This window comes from Limanda limanda, chromosome 17 (assembly GCF_963576545.1).
Source record: "Limanda limanda chromosome 17, fLimLim1.1, whole genome shotgun sequence".
NCBI lineage: Eukaryota > Metazoa > Chordata > Actinopteri > Pleuronectiformes > Pleuronectidae > Limanda > Limanda limanda.
The window spans coordinates 4,406,377-4,421,084 of record NC_083652.1 but is presented as its reverse complement, the minus strand read 5'-3'; the positions used below and the strand labels follow the sequence as shown (position 1 = coordinate 4,421,084).

At 38.9% G+C, this 14,708-nt stretch overlaps 2 protein-coding genes across 2 annotated transcripts; one reads left to right on the top strand and one right to left on the bottom strand.

Annotated features, from left to right (window-relative positions):
* Positions 1-4,433: 4,433 nt before the first annotated feature.
* LOC133022886 (protein-lysine N-methyltransferase EEF2KMT-like) lies at positions 4,434-10,283 on the bottom strand. Its single transcript, XM_061089794.1, has 9 exons — positions 10,275-10,283; positions 9,733-9,903; positions 8,626-8,688; positions 8,467-8,547; positions 8,248-8,349; positions 7,673-7,806; positions 6,291-6,535; positions 5,656-5,793; positions 4,434-5,269 (listed from the first exon to the last, which is right to left on the bottom strand). Exons 1-9 carry the CDS (start codon positions 10,281-10,283, stop codon positions 5,169-5,171), a joined length of 1,044 nt encoding a protein of 347 aa, XP_060945777.1. The 3' UTR covers positions 4,434-5,168.
* Positions 10,284-11,233: 950 nt separating this feature from the next.
* Positions 11,234-14,381, top strand: LOC133022884 (phosphatidylinositol N-acetylglucosaminyltransferase subunit Q-like). Its single transcript, XM_061089791.1, has 4 exons — positions 11,234-11,304; positions 13,031-13,274; positions 13,839-14,025; positions 14,146-14,381. The coding sequence occupies exons 2-4, from the start codon at positions 13,122-13,124 to the stop codon at positions 14,379-14,381; spliced, it is 576 nt and encodes a 191-aa protein (XP_060945774.1). The 5' UTR covers positions 11,234-11,304; positions 13,031-13,121.
* The last annotated feature ends 327 nt before the right edge of the window (positions 14,382-14,708 follow it).

Genomic DNA, 14,708 nt, shown 5'->3' with positions numbered 1-14,708 from the left:
TAAACCATGTGACCATATTTCTTTTCTTACTGACATCTCGATAGATTACAAAATTACATTACTTTTTTTTATTTACTTCTAAACCAAATCCTTTTCCTTTTTCACTGTTTTTAAGAAAAGCCAGAGAAAAAGGTTTTGAATTTGATCATCCTCCCAGCGATATGGAACCGGCCTGGGATTTCTTTGAGCTGACGTGCAGGTCGGGGTTTCCCAGAGTCTCAGAGACTTATTCCATGGACAACCTGACTATACAGTAATTCAGGTACCCAGGATTCACTTTCACACTGTAATTCATCATCACACAGTTTCACTGGGTTGTCTCACTTGATCAGTTCATGAGTGGACCCTCTGGCTGCAGCACTTCTCACATTTATACATCACAAAGGAAGATCAAAAACAGATATTTTGCTCTCTATCTCCTGGAAGTTGTCTGGAGATTTTCTGACTGAAAGCGGGTTCAACTTATTTTCTTCTTGTTTTCGTTCCTGCACAATCCATTAAAACCACTTGTCCTTTTTGTCCTCTCATTCTCTGCACTTCTGTGAACAAACACTGACCTCTGACCCTTCATTTCAAAACCAGTCATCTGTCCTTGTATGTCACATGTCTCCACCAATCGAATGAGGTTATTGATTGTACCGCCCATCAATCAAGGCCTCTTGATCCAGAGATCAATGGAAGGTGCCATCATCATCTGAAAAACTGCCCTCCGCTCAATTCAGCTACAAGTCTTCACTCAGCACTATTCTCACCTTCATTTGCAAACAGCACTCTTAACAACTGATTATCCATCCACATCCATCGACAGTCATCCACATCCATCCATCCAAACATCCTTCCACAGCCATCCACATCCATCCATCCACATCCATCCATCAAAACATCCATCCACATCCATCTGTCGAAACATCCATCCAAACATCCATTCATTAATATACGTCCGTCCAAACATCCATCCATCCATCCATCCATCCATCAACCAGTCTGTCTAAACATCCATCCATACGTCTGTCCAAATATTTATCCATACATCTGTCCATCTAAATGTCCATCCGCACACACATCTGGACAAATGTGTATCCGTCCTAATGTCCATTTGTCCATCGATACATCCCTCTCATGTAAATATCTCAGGAATGCATTAAAGGTTCAGTGTGTAGAATTTAGTGACATCTTGTGGTAAGTTTCATGCTGCAGCTGAATACCCCTCACCTCACTTTCCTCTTCCAAACATTAAAGAGAACCTGTTGTAGCTTTCAGTTTTCATAAAAACTCAAAAAGTGTTTAGCTGTCCAGTTTTTACTACTGTAATAAATATGGTGGCCTCTGTAGAAAGGACCCGGTTTAAAGAAAATAGAAAGTATTTAAAGGAAACAACAATTCATACACTTACGTTGATTACACACTGAACCTTTAACACATTTTCATCAAATTTGGTATACATGCTTTCTTGATTTTGATAAGCACCTCATTTTATTTTATTAAAATCCTATTTTACTAAAGTCTTCACTTCATGTACTATGAGCATGCAGACATGGATGTATACTGCAACACGACTGGTGGGCTGATTTAAACAACGGCTGCTTATTTGTACCAGTTTTTTATTATTGTTAGTTTTATGTATCAGTCTATAATAATAGATTTGATTATTTTGCCTATAATACGTGTATAATGAGAGCCTGTCCACTAGAGGTCGGTCACGTCTTCATGTTACTTTCACCCTGTGTCACCTCGTCTCTGTCCCACATCACGTCCTGCAGTGACTTAGAATTGAGAGCAATCACAGATTACGCACAGTTTGTTACAGTATATGGGATTACTGATGCATCTCTTAGTGGCTCTGATGTAACAAGGCTCAGAGACCCAGATAAGGGTCAGGTTTTTGTTGCCAGCAGTTTTTAATAGAAGCAAGAGTTATACGTCATACCCACAGATCTGAAGCCTGAGCCATTTTTAGGCCCTGATATCCTAAAGTTTCATTTCAATCGAAATCTCATTGAGATGTTAAAATGCACATAATTTAATCTGAGTCAAACTGAGAGGACGTGTATAAAAAGTCCAAGGGAGAGTGTTTTGCGCCGACTTCTGATAATGGTGGTAAAATAAAGGATTTCAATCATGTCTTCTCGAAATGTCCAAAAGCAATGAAACAGCCTACAAAGATAACACATGTCATTACTGCACTTTACACACAGAGTCATGGATAAAACTAAGTATCTTTCATTTGAATGGTACCCAAGCTTCAGTAGAACAACTAATGCAAGGGGAAAACTTAAATGCTGTAAATGTATTAGTTGACAATAACATTCTAATTGGGACAATTTATAGTCAAACCTTAAATAGGATTCAAAGGCTAGTTGATCACTGAATTTCTAAATTCATTAAGTAATTGATTACAAATTGATTAGTCGATGCAGCTCTACAGTTGTTGGTTATTTATATACAGTGACAAACAAAGTCATACTTGAAGTGATAATTCACCCATTATCTACTCACCACTAGGCAGATAGAGGGATGGGGGAAGTGTTTGAGTCCATAAAACACTTTAGGAGTCTCAGGGGTAAATAGTGTCATAGGATATTAATTATATTCGTTGAATATGAATGTCCAGGCATGGCACACAAGCAGTGTGGAGGCATGTTGAGGTCACCATTGACTTCAATTGTATCGGATTTGACTGCATCAGTGTTTACCCCTGAAACTCCAGAGGTGATTTTTGCACTCAAACACTTCACCCAGCCCTCCATCGGCATAGTGGTGAGTAGATAGAGTACATTAAAATGTTTCGATGAACTATTCCTTTAAAAGCAACTTTCCATTTCAGCCAGTAGGAGGAAGTATTATCCCATAAACCACTCTCCATGAGTCTCCATGTGACATATTAACAAAAACCAACACAACTTCAACATTAAATCAATAAAAACTTCCACCTAGGCCTAACAGTCCCCTTGTGAAACCTCATTTAAATTCACTGGATCTAGATTTTCATTCAGATCTGAACCAAATTGCACGCATATAAAGATCAGTCTCTTAACATGCCAGATTTTTTCTGTTTTTTCTATAGAAATTAAACCTAAAAGTCCCTATCTCTAGTGATCCAGCTCCACACCAAAATTGTAATGGGTTCTTCCCTGACCCATAACACATCCTTCCACCAGCAGTTTGTGTTTAATGCTGTTAACTTATAGACGGACAACAAACAGATGAAAATTAAACCTCCTTGGCGAAGGTAACAACCAATACAACAATTAAACAGTGGTCATGAAACAACAAAAGTCCTCCTAACCATTACTAAGGGGGAAGGTTAAAGCATATAGCTTTCAGAAACATCCATCTGATACCATGCATGTCGCAATGAAGGAACTTTAAAGTTGATGTGCATGAGACCAAAGGCAGGTATGACTGATGTCCTGGAAGCAAACATCAGCACCATCTTCCTGGACTGATGCTGATGCTGATCTGTAATATACCAACCAAAGTAACAAAAACACATAGTACATATTCTATACATACATACATAATGTTCATTTATTAATCAGTATTATAACAATTAGCAATACAATTTAGACTTTAAATCAGTCATTTTACATCCAATACATTTGAATAATCATACTCTATTAGTCACATGAACCCATTCAGCCTAATGTTTTTTTTAATGGAAAATATCAATACTTAGAGGGGAGGTGCATCTTTGCAGCTGAACAACACATTTTAATAAACTAAAAATAAATGTGAAAAAAAGATTCAATAATAAACATCAACAGTCCATCTAGTGACACAAGGGGGGTGTTAACATAAACCCACCTTCAACCTCAATTAAAATCAATATGAAAAAAAATATATGACAGTACTGGCTGAAAGTAATTAAAACTTTCAGGTAATCTAAGAAAATGGTTGATAGCACTATACCAATGAGGTTTCTTTTTCATACAGGTTAAATATTACACATTGCAACTCCAACATCAAACAAGTAGGACGGCTGTCTTATCAAGTTACTCCTGAAGTGGTCAACCTCAATAGCGGCTGTAAAAATGGGCACATTTTTCATCAGTGCTGCACAGTTTTTTAACCTTCTGGAAATTTCACATTGGTAATGGCATTGTGGAATTAAGAATTTCCCCCAATTTGAATTAGATTTACATTAAAATTCGATTTTGTGAATTAACTGGTGGAAAATACATTAAATACACAATTTATATGTAAATTTGATTTAATTGCAACCTAACTCAGTGTAGTTAGTAACTTCAGGTTGTTTTTTCTCTAAAGTTGCCATTTCTATTTAGTGTTTGTCCTGTGTTTTCTTTCTGGTATTGTTTCTAAATTGTGACTCATATTTGAGGTTCGCTCTCTGTATATCATCTCTATCTAAAAAATATGCAAATACATGACAGTTGCCGGATCTTTACACAGCCCCCCCCCCCCCCCCCAAACATACAGTTGACGGTTAGAAGTTTCTAATTAACTGACTGATGGTTGTTTCTATACCAAAGTGTAAAATATGAGCATGTCATTCAGATATTCAGCCAGCCAGTCGGAAAGATGGTTCATTATATGCAACTTCTCTACTTTCATGCACGTTCTTCTATATAATCATTGTTACTTTAACTTCTTGAAATCGGTAAAAAAGTGTTTGTTGTGGAGTAAAAGGAGATGCATGCAAACTGCACGTACAGGCTGTGCAGTCGATATAATGACCACGCTATATTTCTGAAAGAGTCACTAAAACTAGAGATGGCGGAAAATGAGAAAACTACTTGCTACAAAACAAATTCTGAGGTATTTAATGTTTAGTAAAAAAAATATTGCGGGATGAAAAGTTTTAATTTGATCAATTCGATAAATGCCTAATTTGCAATATCTAATCATCAATAGGTGAAATATGATTTCTTTGTTAAACACAACTAATAACACAACAGATGCACTTAACAAGAGAATCAAGTTCAAGGCTCTTGTTGAGGGGTCCAACAAAATGAATCGAGAATAGCCGTCATAGGGAGCAGAATAAATTCCCTGGTGAGACCACCATCATTAAACAAGCCCTCCCATATCGCAGACTGCACATCTGGATCACGGGACACAGAGTAGGAGTGAAACTGGCCTTGATTCAATTGTTTGAAACTTTTAGGATGTACCTTTGTAAATCAAATCTTTATGGTGCTGCATTCATGTCATCTGTACAGTTTAATCATTTCTATTGATGAGAATCTGCTGTAAGGAAACACGTTGCTGACATGTCCTGTGACCACATGATGGCTGACTCCTGCGTTTTCTGTGAAAACAAAAAAAAACAAGTTCAATCACTGACGCCAGAAAACAGTTAACAGCCACCAATTGTAGTAACAAGTAAATAAAGTCAGTTTGTCATAGCATCTTATAGATTAAAAGCACATGAATACAGCGACGTCTGAAGAATCTCTGGACCATCTGAGAAGCACCTGAATGCAGCATTAAATGGCTCAAACTTCCCCCAAAAACTACAGAAGACTGAGTCTTGCTAAAGTTACTGTTTGTCATAAGAATAAAAACTAGTCAGCTCCAACTTCATCCAAACTTTAAACTTAACTTTATTCATCAAGGAAAAACTAAGACTGGTTTTACTGTGACAGGTCTTTAACCATCCATCACCTCGATGTCTGTAAGAATAAAACCTCTTACCGAGCTGCTGCTTGAAGCCGCTGTACGTCTCTGGGTTTCTTATGCTGGAGCAGATAAGGACCTCTGGAGAAGAACATCTCAGGATCTTAGTCAGAAGAGTCACCAGGTTTCCCACGACTTCAGGATCGTATGCCACATCTGGAACAGAGGAATTTAACATCCCTGAAGATTGTAACATTTGAGAAAACAGGTCTTCTCCACGTTCTCTGTCTATGACGAGCTCCACATAACAGTTTGAAAAAAACTAACAGGAGATTGATGAACAAGCAGAGCAGAGGATGAGCCTGTGCGTACCTTTATGACCCTGAAGTGTTTTTCCTCGAAAAACTGAATCATTTAAAAGGAGACATATGGTTTCTTATTTTTTAAGCCATGTCCAGAATCATTATGTTTTCCAGGTTGTGTTTGTGAGTCTCATTCTCGTGAATATGATATCTTACTAAGGTCTTGAGGCAATAAGTACAATCAATTAGACTTAGAAGTTAGAACCAGTATTTACTGAGATATCTGTAGTATCAAGCAGACCAATCGGTACTGAACAGACAGAGAATCCTTGATCTGAAATAGCTGGTTCTTCTCTAATCCGCTGTGTAAATTTATTTCCTTCCTGGCAGACGATAAGACTGAACACAGACCTGCAGCGATGACAGTGTCAGCTCCGATTTCTTGTAACTCTTCCTCAGTCGCTGTTGTCCAGTCCAGCAGTTCAACGCTGACCGTGGGAGTCTCCTGCTCAAACAGCCCATTCAGCCGGACGTTGGTTCTCAGTTTCTGCAGGACGCTTGGGTGACAGTCGCTGAAGACAAATCTGTTCGGGCTGCAGGAGCGACAGATGGTGATACCGGTCATACCCAAACCACTGCCCAGCTCCAGAACCGTCCTGCAGAAAAGAGGAGGAGGGAAAACAGCATAATGTATATGTAGGATCCCTGATCCCATTAAAGTTAAACAACACATATCATGTCATATCAGAGAGATATTTTAATCTTTGGGGTTCTGGTGCTTCACTACGTCAAATTTACATTTTCTGTCAAAACCGGAATGGAAGGTTAACCTCACTTTATATAAACAACTCCATCTTTCAGCGCTTCTACAGTCCCATGAATAATAATAATAATAGTTGAATCTTCTTTAATCTGTGCTAAAAAACTAAATGTGGAAAGAGAAACTAGTTTGTGTGATGATTTCTTCGCCTGGGGCAGTGACTTTGCTGACAACTTGTCATTCTCACTTGGTTTTCTATTAATAAAACAAACCTGATATAACGTGTTATTCATTAAGCTACTTTGGCTGTTTGGGGTAAACAAACACCTCCTTATCTCCTCTCCCATCCTTCCTCTCCCTCAGCCCTTGTCAATCATCCCCTCATCCCCTGGATCTGTTCATATACTCGGATCCAAATTGAATGAGTTCTTCCATAGGCAATTCTCCGTCCATTTACAAATTTCATGGTATCGTTTGAGTACTTTCAAACAAATGCTGAAAACATCACCTCCTTGGTGGAGGTCAAAGGGCTTTGGCTGTTGGTAATTGTATCATTATGTAGTTTGTCCAGTAGAGTGTAGCATTTGTTAATAAAACTAAACAAAAACCAATGAGTGACATCACAGTAGTTTGACACTGATTCTAAGAAGTGTCTTAATTTTAAGTATGAAAATTAAAGTAAAACTGTTTTATCCAGCAGTTGCTGTCCAGCAGAACAACGGCAGTCAGAATCAAATATCGGCCAGGATATCGGTGTCTGAATTTTTTCCCACTATTAATCAGTAATAGCATTGGCTCCCAAAAATTAATTTGGATCTGGTTCTACTTTATAGGTGCCGACAGGTGGGTTTTGTCATTTCTTTGTAGAGCCATGCGAGCAGTTACCCTCTAATCCCAGTCCCTATGCTAAAATAAACTATTAGCGCACAGGCATGAGAGTGGTGTTGAACTTCTCATCACATTATTGGTTAAAAGAAATACAGATTAGCTTAGGTGAGACTATTCCTTCAATGTTGGGGTGGTGGTACCGTACCTGCCGGTGAAGGCCTGCTGGTGATCCAGAGCCCACTCTGCCAGGTAGAGGGCGCTCTCCCAGGTCACCAGACCGGTGGTTCCCTCTGAGATCAGAGCGACGTTCTCCAACAGGCTGACTGAGTCACCACAGGGCTGCAGCACATAAACCATTAGCTTACCCACATGTGATTCTTTTTTTCCAGATAGTGTTAATAACATGAAAAAGTAGAGAGTAGATCAGGACACATTGATTGATGTAACTATTTAATATATTGTAGTGAGCTGCAGCAACAGATGGACTATGACTCTGAGATGTCACTGCAGCAATGTTGTATTCTTCTAACCTTTTTAATGAAAATATATGTTTGTCTTTAGTGGGAATCAATGTGCTGGAAGCTGAGAGCCACAGACGGAAGGGGGGGGGAGTCACCAAGTGTTGACTTGACATGGTTTAGCTCATTTCAGGGAATTAGTTGATATTAACACAAATGCAGATTATATCTATTTTTATACTTTTAGAGGGACAAATAAAGAGACGTTCTTTGAGAAAATGCAAAGACAGTCTCTGGGTAGCGAGCTGTATGTGTTAAGTACCAGTAAGTAGCTCTTGTAGCAGTCAGGCGTGTCTTCAGCTCCCAGCACCTTGGCCAGAGCGTCGTACAGCTCATCCAGAGGGTCGCAGCCTGCCGCCTCTTGCTGTGGAGGGAACACAGAGACCAAAAGGTTGACAAAACATGCAGCTGCCTGGGGCCCTTAGCTGAGAAGGATGAAGTAAAACCATTACTTTTATAATTGCATAGATGGAGGACCAACCTGTCTGATGAGCTCGGAGATGAACAGCCTCCTGTATTTGACTGATGGTGGAAACTTTGTGCACAGAGAGTGAAGACATGTCTGGAAACAACACAACAGTTGTTAGTTTCACCGAAAACTGAGGAAGCTCTGATGATGTTCGTGTGCAGACATCCTCACCTGTTTCAAGATATCTAAAATGAATTGCGATGATTTGTTGCTTTGCAGGTCTTTTTCTAGAAACTGTAAAAGCAGAAATGATGAGTCAGACATAATGATAAGGTTTCCGACCTTCAATGTGTTTTTGATTATATCACAGAATCTTGAAATGACTTAGTCAGAGCATTTTACAACATTTTACAGTTTTTTTTCCTCATAATATTGGATACGAACTCATTCACAGGACTCTTCTGTCCGTGGACCAGGTATTTTGTGCTCAGGACCTTAATGATGTGATGATAAAAAACATCTTTTATATAATTTCTTAAACATTTCATTATTGTATGAGCAATTTCTAAATATTGTCTTTCTGGTAGGTATCCCTGTGTGCTTCGGGAAATTTACCATATAGCTAGCAACTTACATTGTGAGGTCAGAGTTTTTTGACCGTACCCACGTGAGGTGGAAGCTGCGTTGTGGTGATGGTGAGATGAATGAATGTAAAATTATGGACATTGATCTGGATTCTTGTATCTAACACAGCAGAGACCTAACAGTGAGCAATACATTGTTACTACCATTATTATGACTATTATCATCACTATTTCGTTATTTGCCTCCACAGGTTTTTTGCCACAATTCTTTACCTTTGTTTTGTTTTTATCCTGTATTTGGTGAATATAACTACATTTATTTGTTCAATTTTAGTGCCTTATTATTACTCTTAATGTTGTAATTTTCATGAAACCCTGTAAAGCCATCGACAAACTGTTTTGAAAGGGCTGTATATATAAACTGTATCGTTATTTATATACCTGATTTTCTTAACATACGTATATCAATGTTTGTAACAAACGAAACCTTCGAAGAAATGATCTCGACCTTGACTGGAGGCAAAATAACCTTCTCTTACACTCAATCTGTATTTCCGTCTATTTCACTGGAAACTTGTTATAGCTCTTTCGCAAACTCCACAGCAGAGCAGAGGCTGCAGCTGTGTGGAAAAAAGTCAAATAGATTATCTGTGTTGATTAGTGTTTCAGATGTTTGGCTGATTTATCCAGAAGAGTGAGCCTGATGTGAAACAGCACGGACGCGCATATGTGAACTGAGTTAGGTTCCACTCACAGTCCAGGGAAACGAAGCAAAACGACTCATAGAGAAAAAAAATCGCTGGAAATCGTTCAACACATCCATCTTTTCTTTCAACACATCCATCTTTTCTTTTATAATCCGATCTCGGGGTTTCCTGCTGCGAACCAGCAGAATCTTTTGAGACCATGCGCGTTTGTTTACTTCCTGCTTACCCACAATCCACCGCAAACGTCTCTCGCTAGAGCACCTGGGTAGTGTAGTTTTTAAATTGTTTAAGTATTGTTTAATTAAACAACTTAGTGCTGTAACAAATAATAGAAAACTTAATTAAGAATAAAATAATAGTTGCTGTTTCTGTGAAAAAACATGTTTCAATGTTAGTTGAATATTGAGTACCAAGTACATTTATATAATCATATATAATGTTTTAATCAATTTTTTCACGACTGCTTCAGGTTTTCATCCCGCTCTTTTCTTGCTGTGTCATTGCAGGAGGAGATAAGTTTCTTTACAGTTGGGCCAACTCCTTAGTGTCTCTGTCTCACACACACACACACACACGCACACACACGCACCGTGAGCATTTCCTGGTGAGTAACAAGCAGATTGTTAATATTTTATGGTCTGTTTCTTTTTGTTTTGCAATTTTGGTGTTAAGCAGCATCAATTTGAAAATTAAATATATCCTGCTAATGTGGATGATCATGCTCGCAAAAAACACTTTCCCAGTTGAATTGTGCCCTTCCTTATTGGTCTGGGCATATGTATTTGAAAAACATGCATTGTTTTATAAACATGAAATGAAAAATGAAATGGTTCAGATTGAGTTTCGGGGGGGGGGGTGCAAATTAATGATTGGACGTTGTTGGATGAAGAGAAGTATTTCAGATTTTTAAGTTGGTACTTTCTTCATATGCAGGTTTAACCTTCAATGATTATGTTACTTTTAAACCTAGAATAAGATCCTGTCAGACTATGCTGGCATACGGCTGTGGCTGCATTGTTTTCTTCTCAGTAGATGATAGTTAAGAGGTTTCTTGTCTCAAAATGCTTCTGCACTCTTCAGGATATTGAAAGCAAATGAAGTTTGTGTGTAGGTGACTCAATCAAATAGGTGCAACATTTTAATTCTGAGCATTGTTGGACTTATCTCTTGTGAGTTGTAGCTATTCAATTAAATTCCATTTCTCTTAATGAATCTCTCAGATTTAGGGACTTTTTAGTTTTAGCTTATTTTTCAAATAACTATCTAATATATTTATGTGATTGTTATCACCGTTTGGAGCATTCTGTTAAACATGATTGTTTATTGAAATTATTTCAAATTAAACTGAAAAGAAACGAAAAGATTTTCAATTCTTCAATAAATTTTAAAAAACATCGGTTGATTTTTCATAATTGAATATATCCACTTCAAGTGGTAAAATACTGTCAGGACAATATCATAATTAATTCGGTATTAGGAACTCACATTAATGTTTGTTTCTCACCGGAGGGATTTTCGCGCTGGACTATAAACAAAGAAAATGTCGGTCTGTAGTCAGTAGCTGTGCTGTTCTCGACGCTGCAGACGGAAGGTGAAAGCTCGTGTCGGTGATATTGAAGGTAAATCAAATATGTTTTGAAACTCGTATCTCATCCCAGAGTCACCCGAAGGCGTAAGATTCAGTGTGAATTCACTTTGACTTTAGACGGATTTAAACGATAGAATCTGGGGAAGTTCTCTCACATTTGCTGTTAGCCTGCTAATCTTCATCTAACCTACTTCTCTGATGCCATTTGACGGCGCTGTCACTGAAATCGATGGTGATCCTGCCCCGGAGCTTTTCACGTTCAACAACAGGAGTCGACTCGATATGTGAAGGTCAAAGGAGTCCAGCTTTCTAACCCAGTTACCACCGCTCGTTCTACAAACTCTCTCTTAAAACGGGAAATTTAGTATTTGTCTCCCTGTCGTGCGTATCTGTTAACAGAGATTAAGATGATGAGTATTGTTTATGATAAAGAATGATCCACTTATCAATGTTTACTTCAGGAAGTCATTTTTACATGGTCTTCAATTTTTTGTGCCATATCTGGAAGCTTGTTCCACAAACTTCCTCTAAAATGGCAAATGTACTATTTATCCTGCCGTCGTGCTCACCTGGAAACAGAGACTTGAATGTTTTTCATGAAAAGGAAGAAACCACTCATCAATTCAGATATGGTCACTTTCATGCTGATTTGGTCACATGCGAAATCTATAGAACAAAAACTGTAATGTGTTTCCGGTCCTAATTAAGAGAGTAGCTTCGTGGACTATCTCCATTATCCACATTCCCACCCTAATACACTTGAGTGGTATGGTACCTACAGGATTTCCTAGTGGTAGTTGAACCTGTGATTTGACAGAAAGGCCACTGCTTCTTACAGGTTTATGACCACCTCATCATTCACAGAGAGTTTGTAACATTGAGAACAGCATACTATCAAGATACATTTTAAGCTGGAAAGGAGCTTCAAACTGATATGTGGTGATGGCGTGATGAAGCTTTCCATCCAATTGGTTCATAATGGGCCGAAGCTTCATGGCGCCTCATTTGCTCTACTGTGCCACCAAGTGGACAATACATGTAAAACAGTCAGAATGATTATAATGACACCATGGCTTATGTGTGTTCCATTCCGTTTCGCTGCCCCTTTTATTTCGAATCACACGCCAAACCTGCGAACCATTTCTTGACTCTGTCACGTGGTACGGCGGGCTCGCGAGTCTTTGAACGTCACCACATACGACATCAACACAAGCCTCGATACGCGCTTCACACTAATCCTCCTGCATTACCCGACACCACAGCCCGATACACGGTTCGAAGCCTCGACACGGAAGGACACACATCAATTCGGATAGGGTCACTTCCGTGCTGATTTGGTCACATGCGGAATCTATGAAACAAAACATGTAAATGTCACTAATTAAGAGAGTAGCCTCAGGACTATAGCCATCATCCACATTCCCATACCGCCCTAATAAACTTGTGTTGCACTACCAGGATGTCCTAGTGGTAGTTGAACCTGTGATTTGACAGACTGTCCACTGCTTCTTAGAGGTTTATTACCACCTCATCATTAACAGAAAGTTTGTAACATGCAGAATAGCATACTATCAAGATGCATATTAAGCTGGAAAGTAGCTATAAACTGATATGACGGTTATTTGTTCATGACTTACATTAAAGGAGATATGACCAGAGTTGTCTCACAAAGTTCAAACTTAGTTTTCCATATTATCTCTTATTTCTAGTTAAAAGGTCTTAAATGGTCTTGATTGTAAATTTTTTTATTGCTCTAGACTCTCTGGTACCGATGCTGGTCGATTATTCTCTCACGTCTCTCAGATCATCCGAGCGGCTGGAGGCTGAACTCTGAGCAGCAGTGACACCATGGTGCTGAAGATTTTCTTCCCACAGTGCTGTAACCGGGCCGACAGCGGGCTGCTGGTGGGCCGCTGGATCGCCAATAATGACTCAGCCGTGGTGCTGGCGGTCATCCACTACCCGTTCATTTCTGGACAGGTCAAACAGTACATCCAGAAGGTCAGTGCAACGCCACACAGGCCTCTTCGTCGTCTCAGCTCAGGAGGAGATGAATCAGATTCATCTCTTTCTTCTAGTAAATTCAGTTTAGAAAATTCAGTTTATAGTAAAAGGCACCAATATGAGTTAAGTTAAAAAAGGAAACAGAAAGAAACGTAAATACAAAGAAAAAAGGAAGGGAGAAGCTGAAATGTGTGTCAATTAGGTCACTTGAGTTTTTGTGGTTCACTTTTAAGTATAAATAGTATTGTTTTAGTCAAGGAGTTAAACATTTTCTTGTCTGAAAAATAACAAGTGGAGCCTGGCAAATTTAATGGTTAGTTGATAAAAAAAATGACTGATATGAATCTTTCACAGACATATTAGTATCAGCATTTCTATTTACTGATAAAAAATGCATTTATGTTTATATTGTACATAAAACATTGTCATTTCCTTCATTTAGGTTCTACATATTTGGTTGCATTTCTATTCTCTTTTTATTTATAGATATTTATCACGAATATTTGAATAACGACAATTTTAAAAAGTTACATCAGTATTGAAAAAGTGTCTTTCTCCCAGATGCAGGCTCAGAGTGGTGTGGAGCTGTCGGTGTTGGGTTCATGGAGTTTACCCAAAGAGGGTCAGGAGGGCATGGAGAGCTTCCTCGTAGACCTAAGCACCATCTTCCCTCACGAGCGCTGGCTCCAGATCAGCCGCCAGGTGGGCAAAACGGGCTTCATCTGTAACATCCTCCTTCGGGATCAGAGTAAGACGTCACACTGATATCCACTGGGTTTCTGCACTGGTATCACAGGATTTTGCGTTCAAGATTTTTTTAAATATAAATATTAGTCGTTAAAAATGTATTTATCTTTGTCGTGGCCAGATGGAGTTGCAGGTCAGCAGAAGGTAAAGAAAAAGAGGGATGAAGATGATGAGAAGACTGATGGTAAGGAGGAGGAAGGGGAAGAGGAGAAGGTGATCTTCGTCCACTACGAGCAGAGGAAGGTGATGCTGTCGGAGCTTCACCCCATCCAGAATGGAGTTCCTGACCCCAAAACTGATCCTCCATCTGAGCTTAGACAGGTACGAGACGAGAGTGACACACGCAGAGAGTTATAATATAAAATGAAAATTCCTCCAGAATACGTAGAATTTCACCACTTTCTAACTTTCTGCAAATTTTGGTAAGAATTTGAGCATGTTAAAGCCCTCAAAAAGCCAATTCATTTGCCTGTCAGTGCTCGGGCCCTAATTAAGTAATGCAGCTTGACGTCTAGTTTCCAAAACCAAGATGGCGCTGCACAAAATGCTGAACTAGAGGCTTCAAAATGACAATTCACAAAACAAGGATATCGGTGTCTGAATTTTTTCCCACTATTAATCAGTAATAGCATTGGCTCCCAAAAATTAATTTGGATCTGGTTCTACTTTATAGGTGCCGACAGG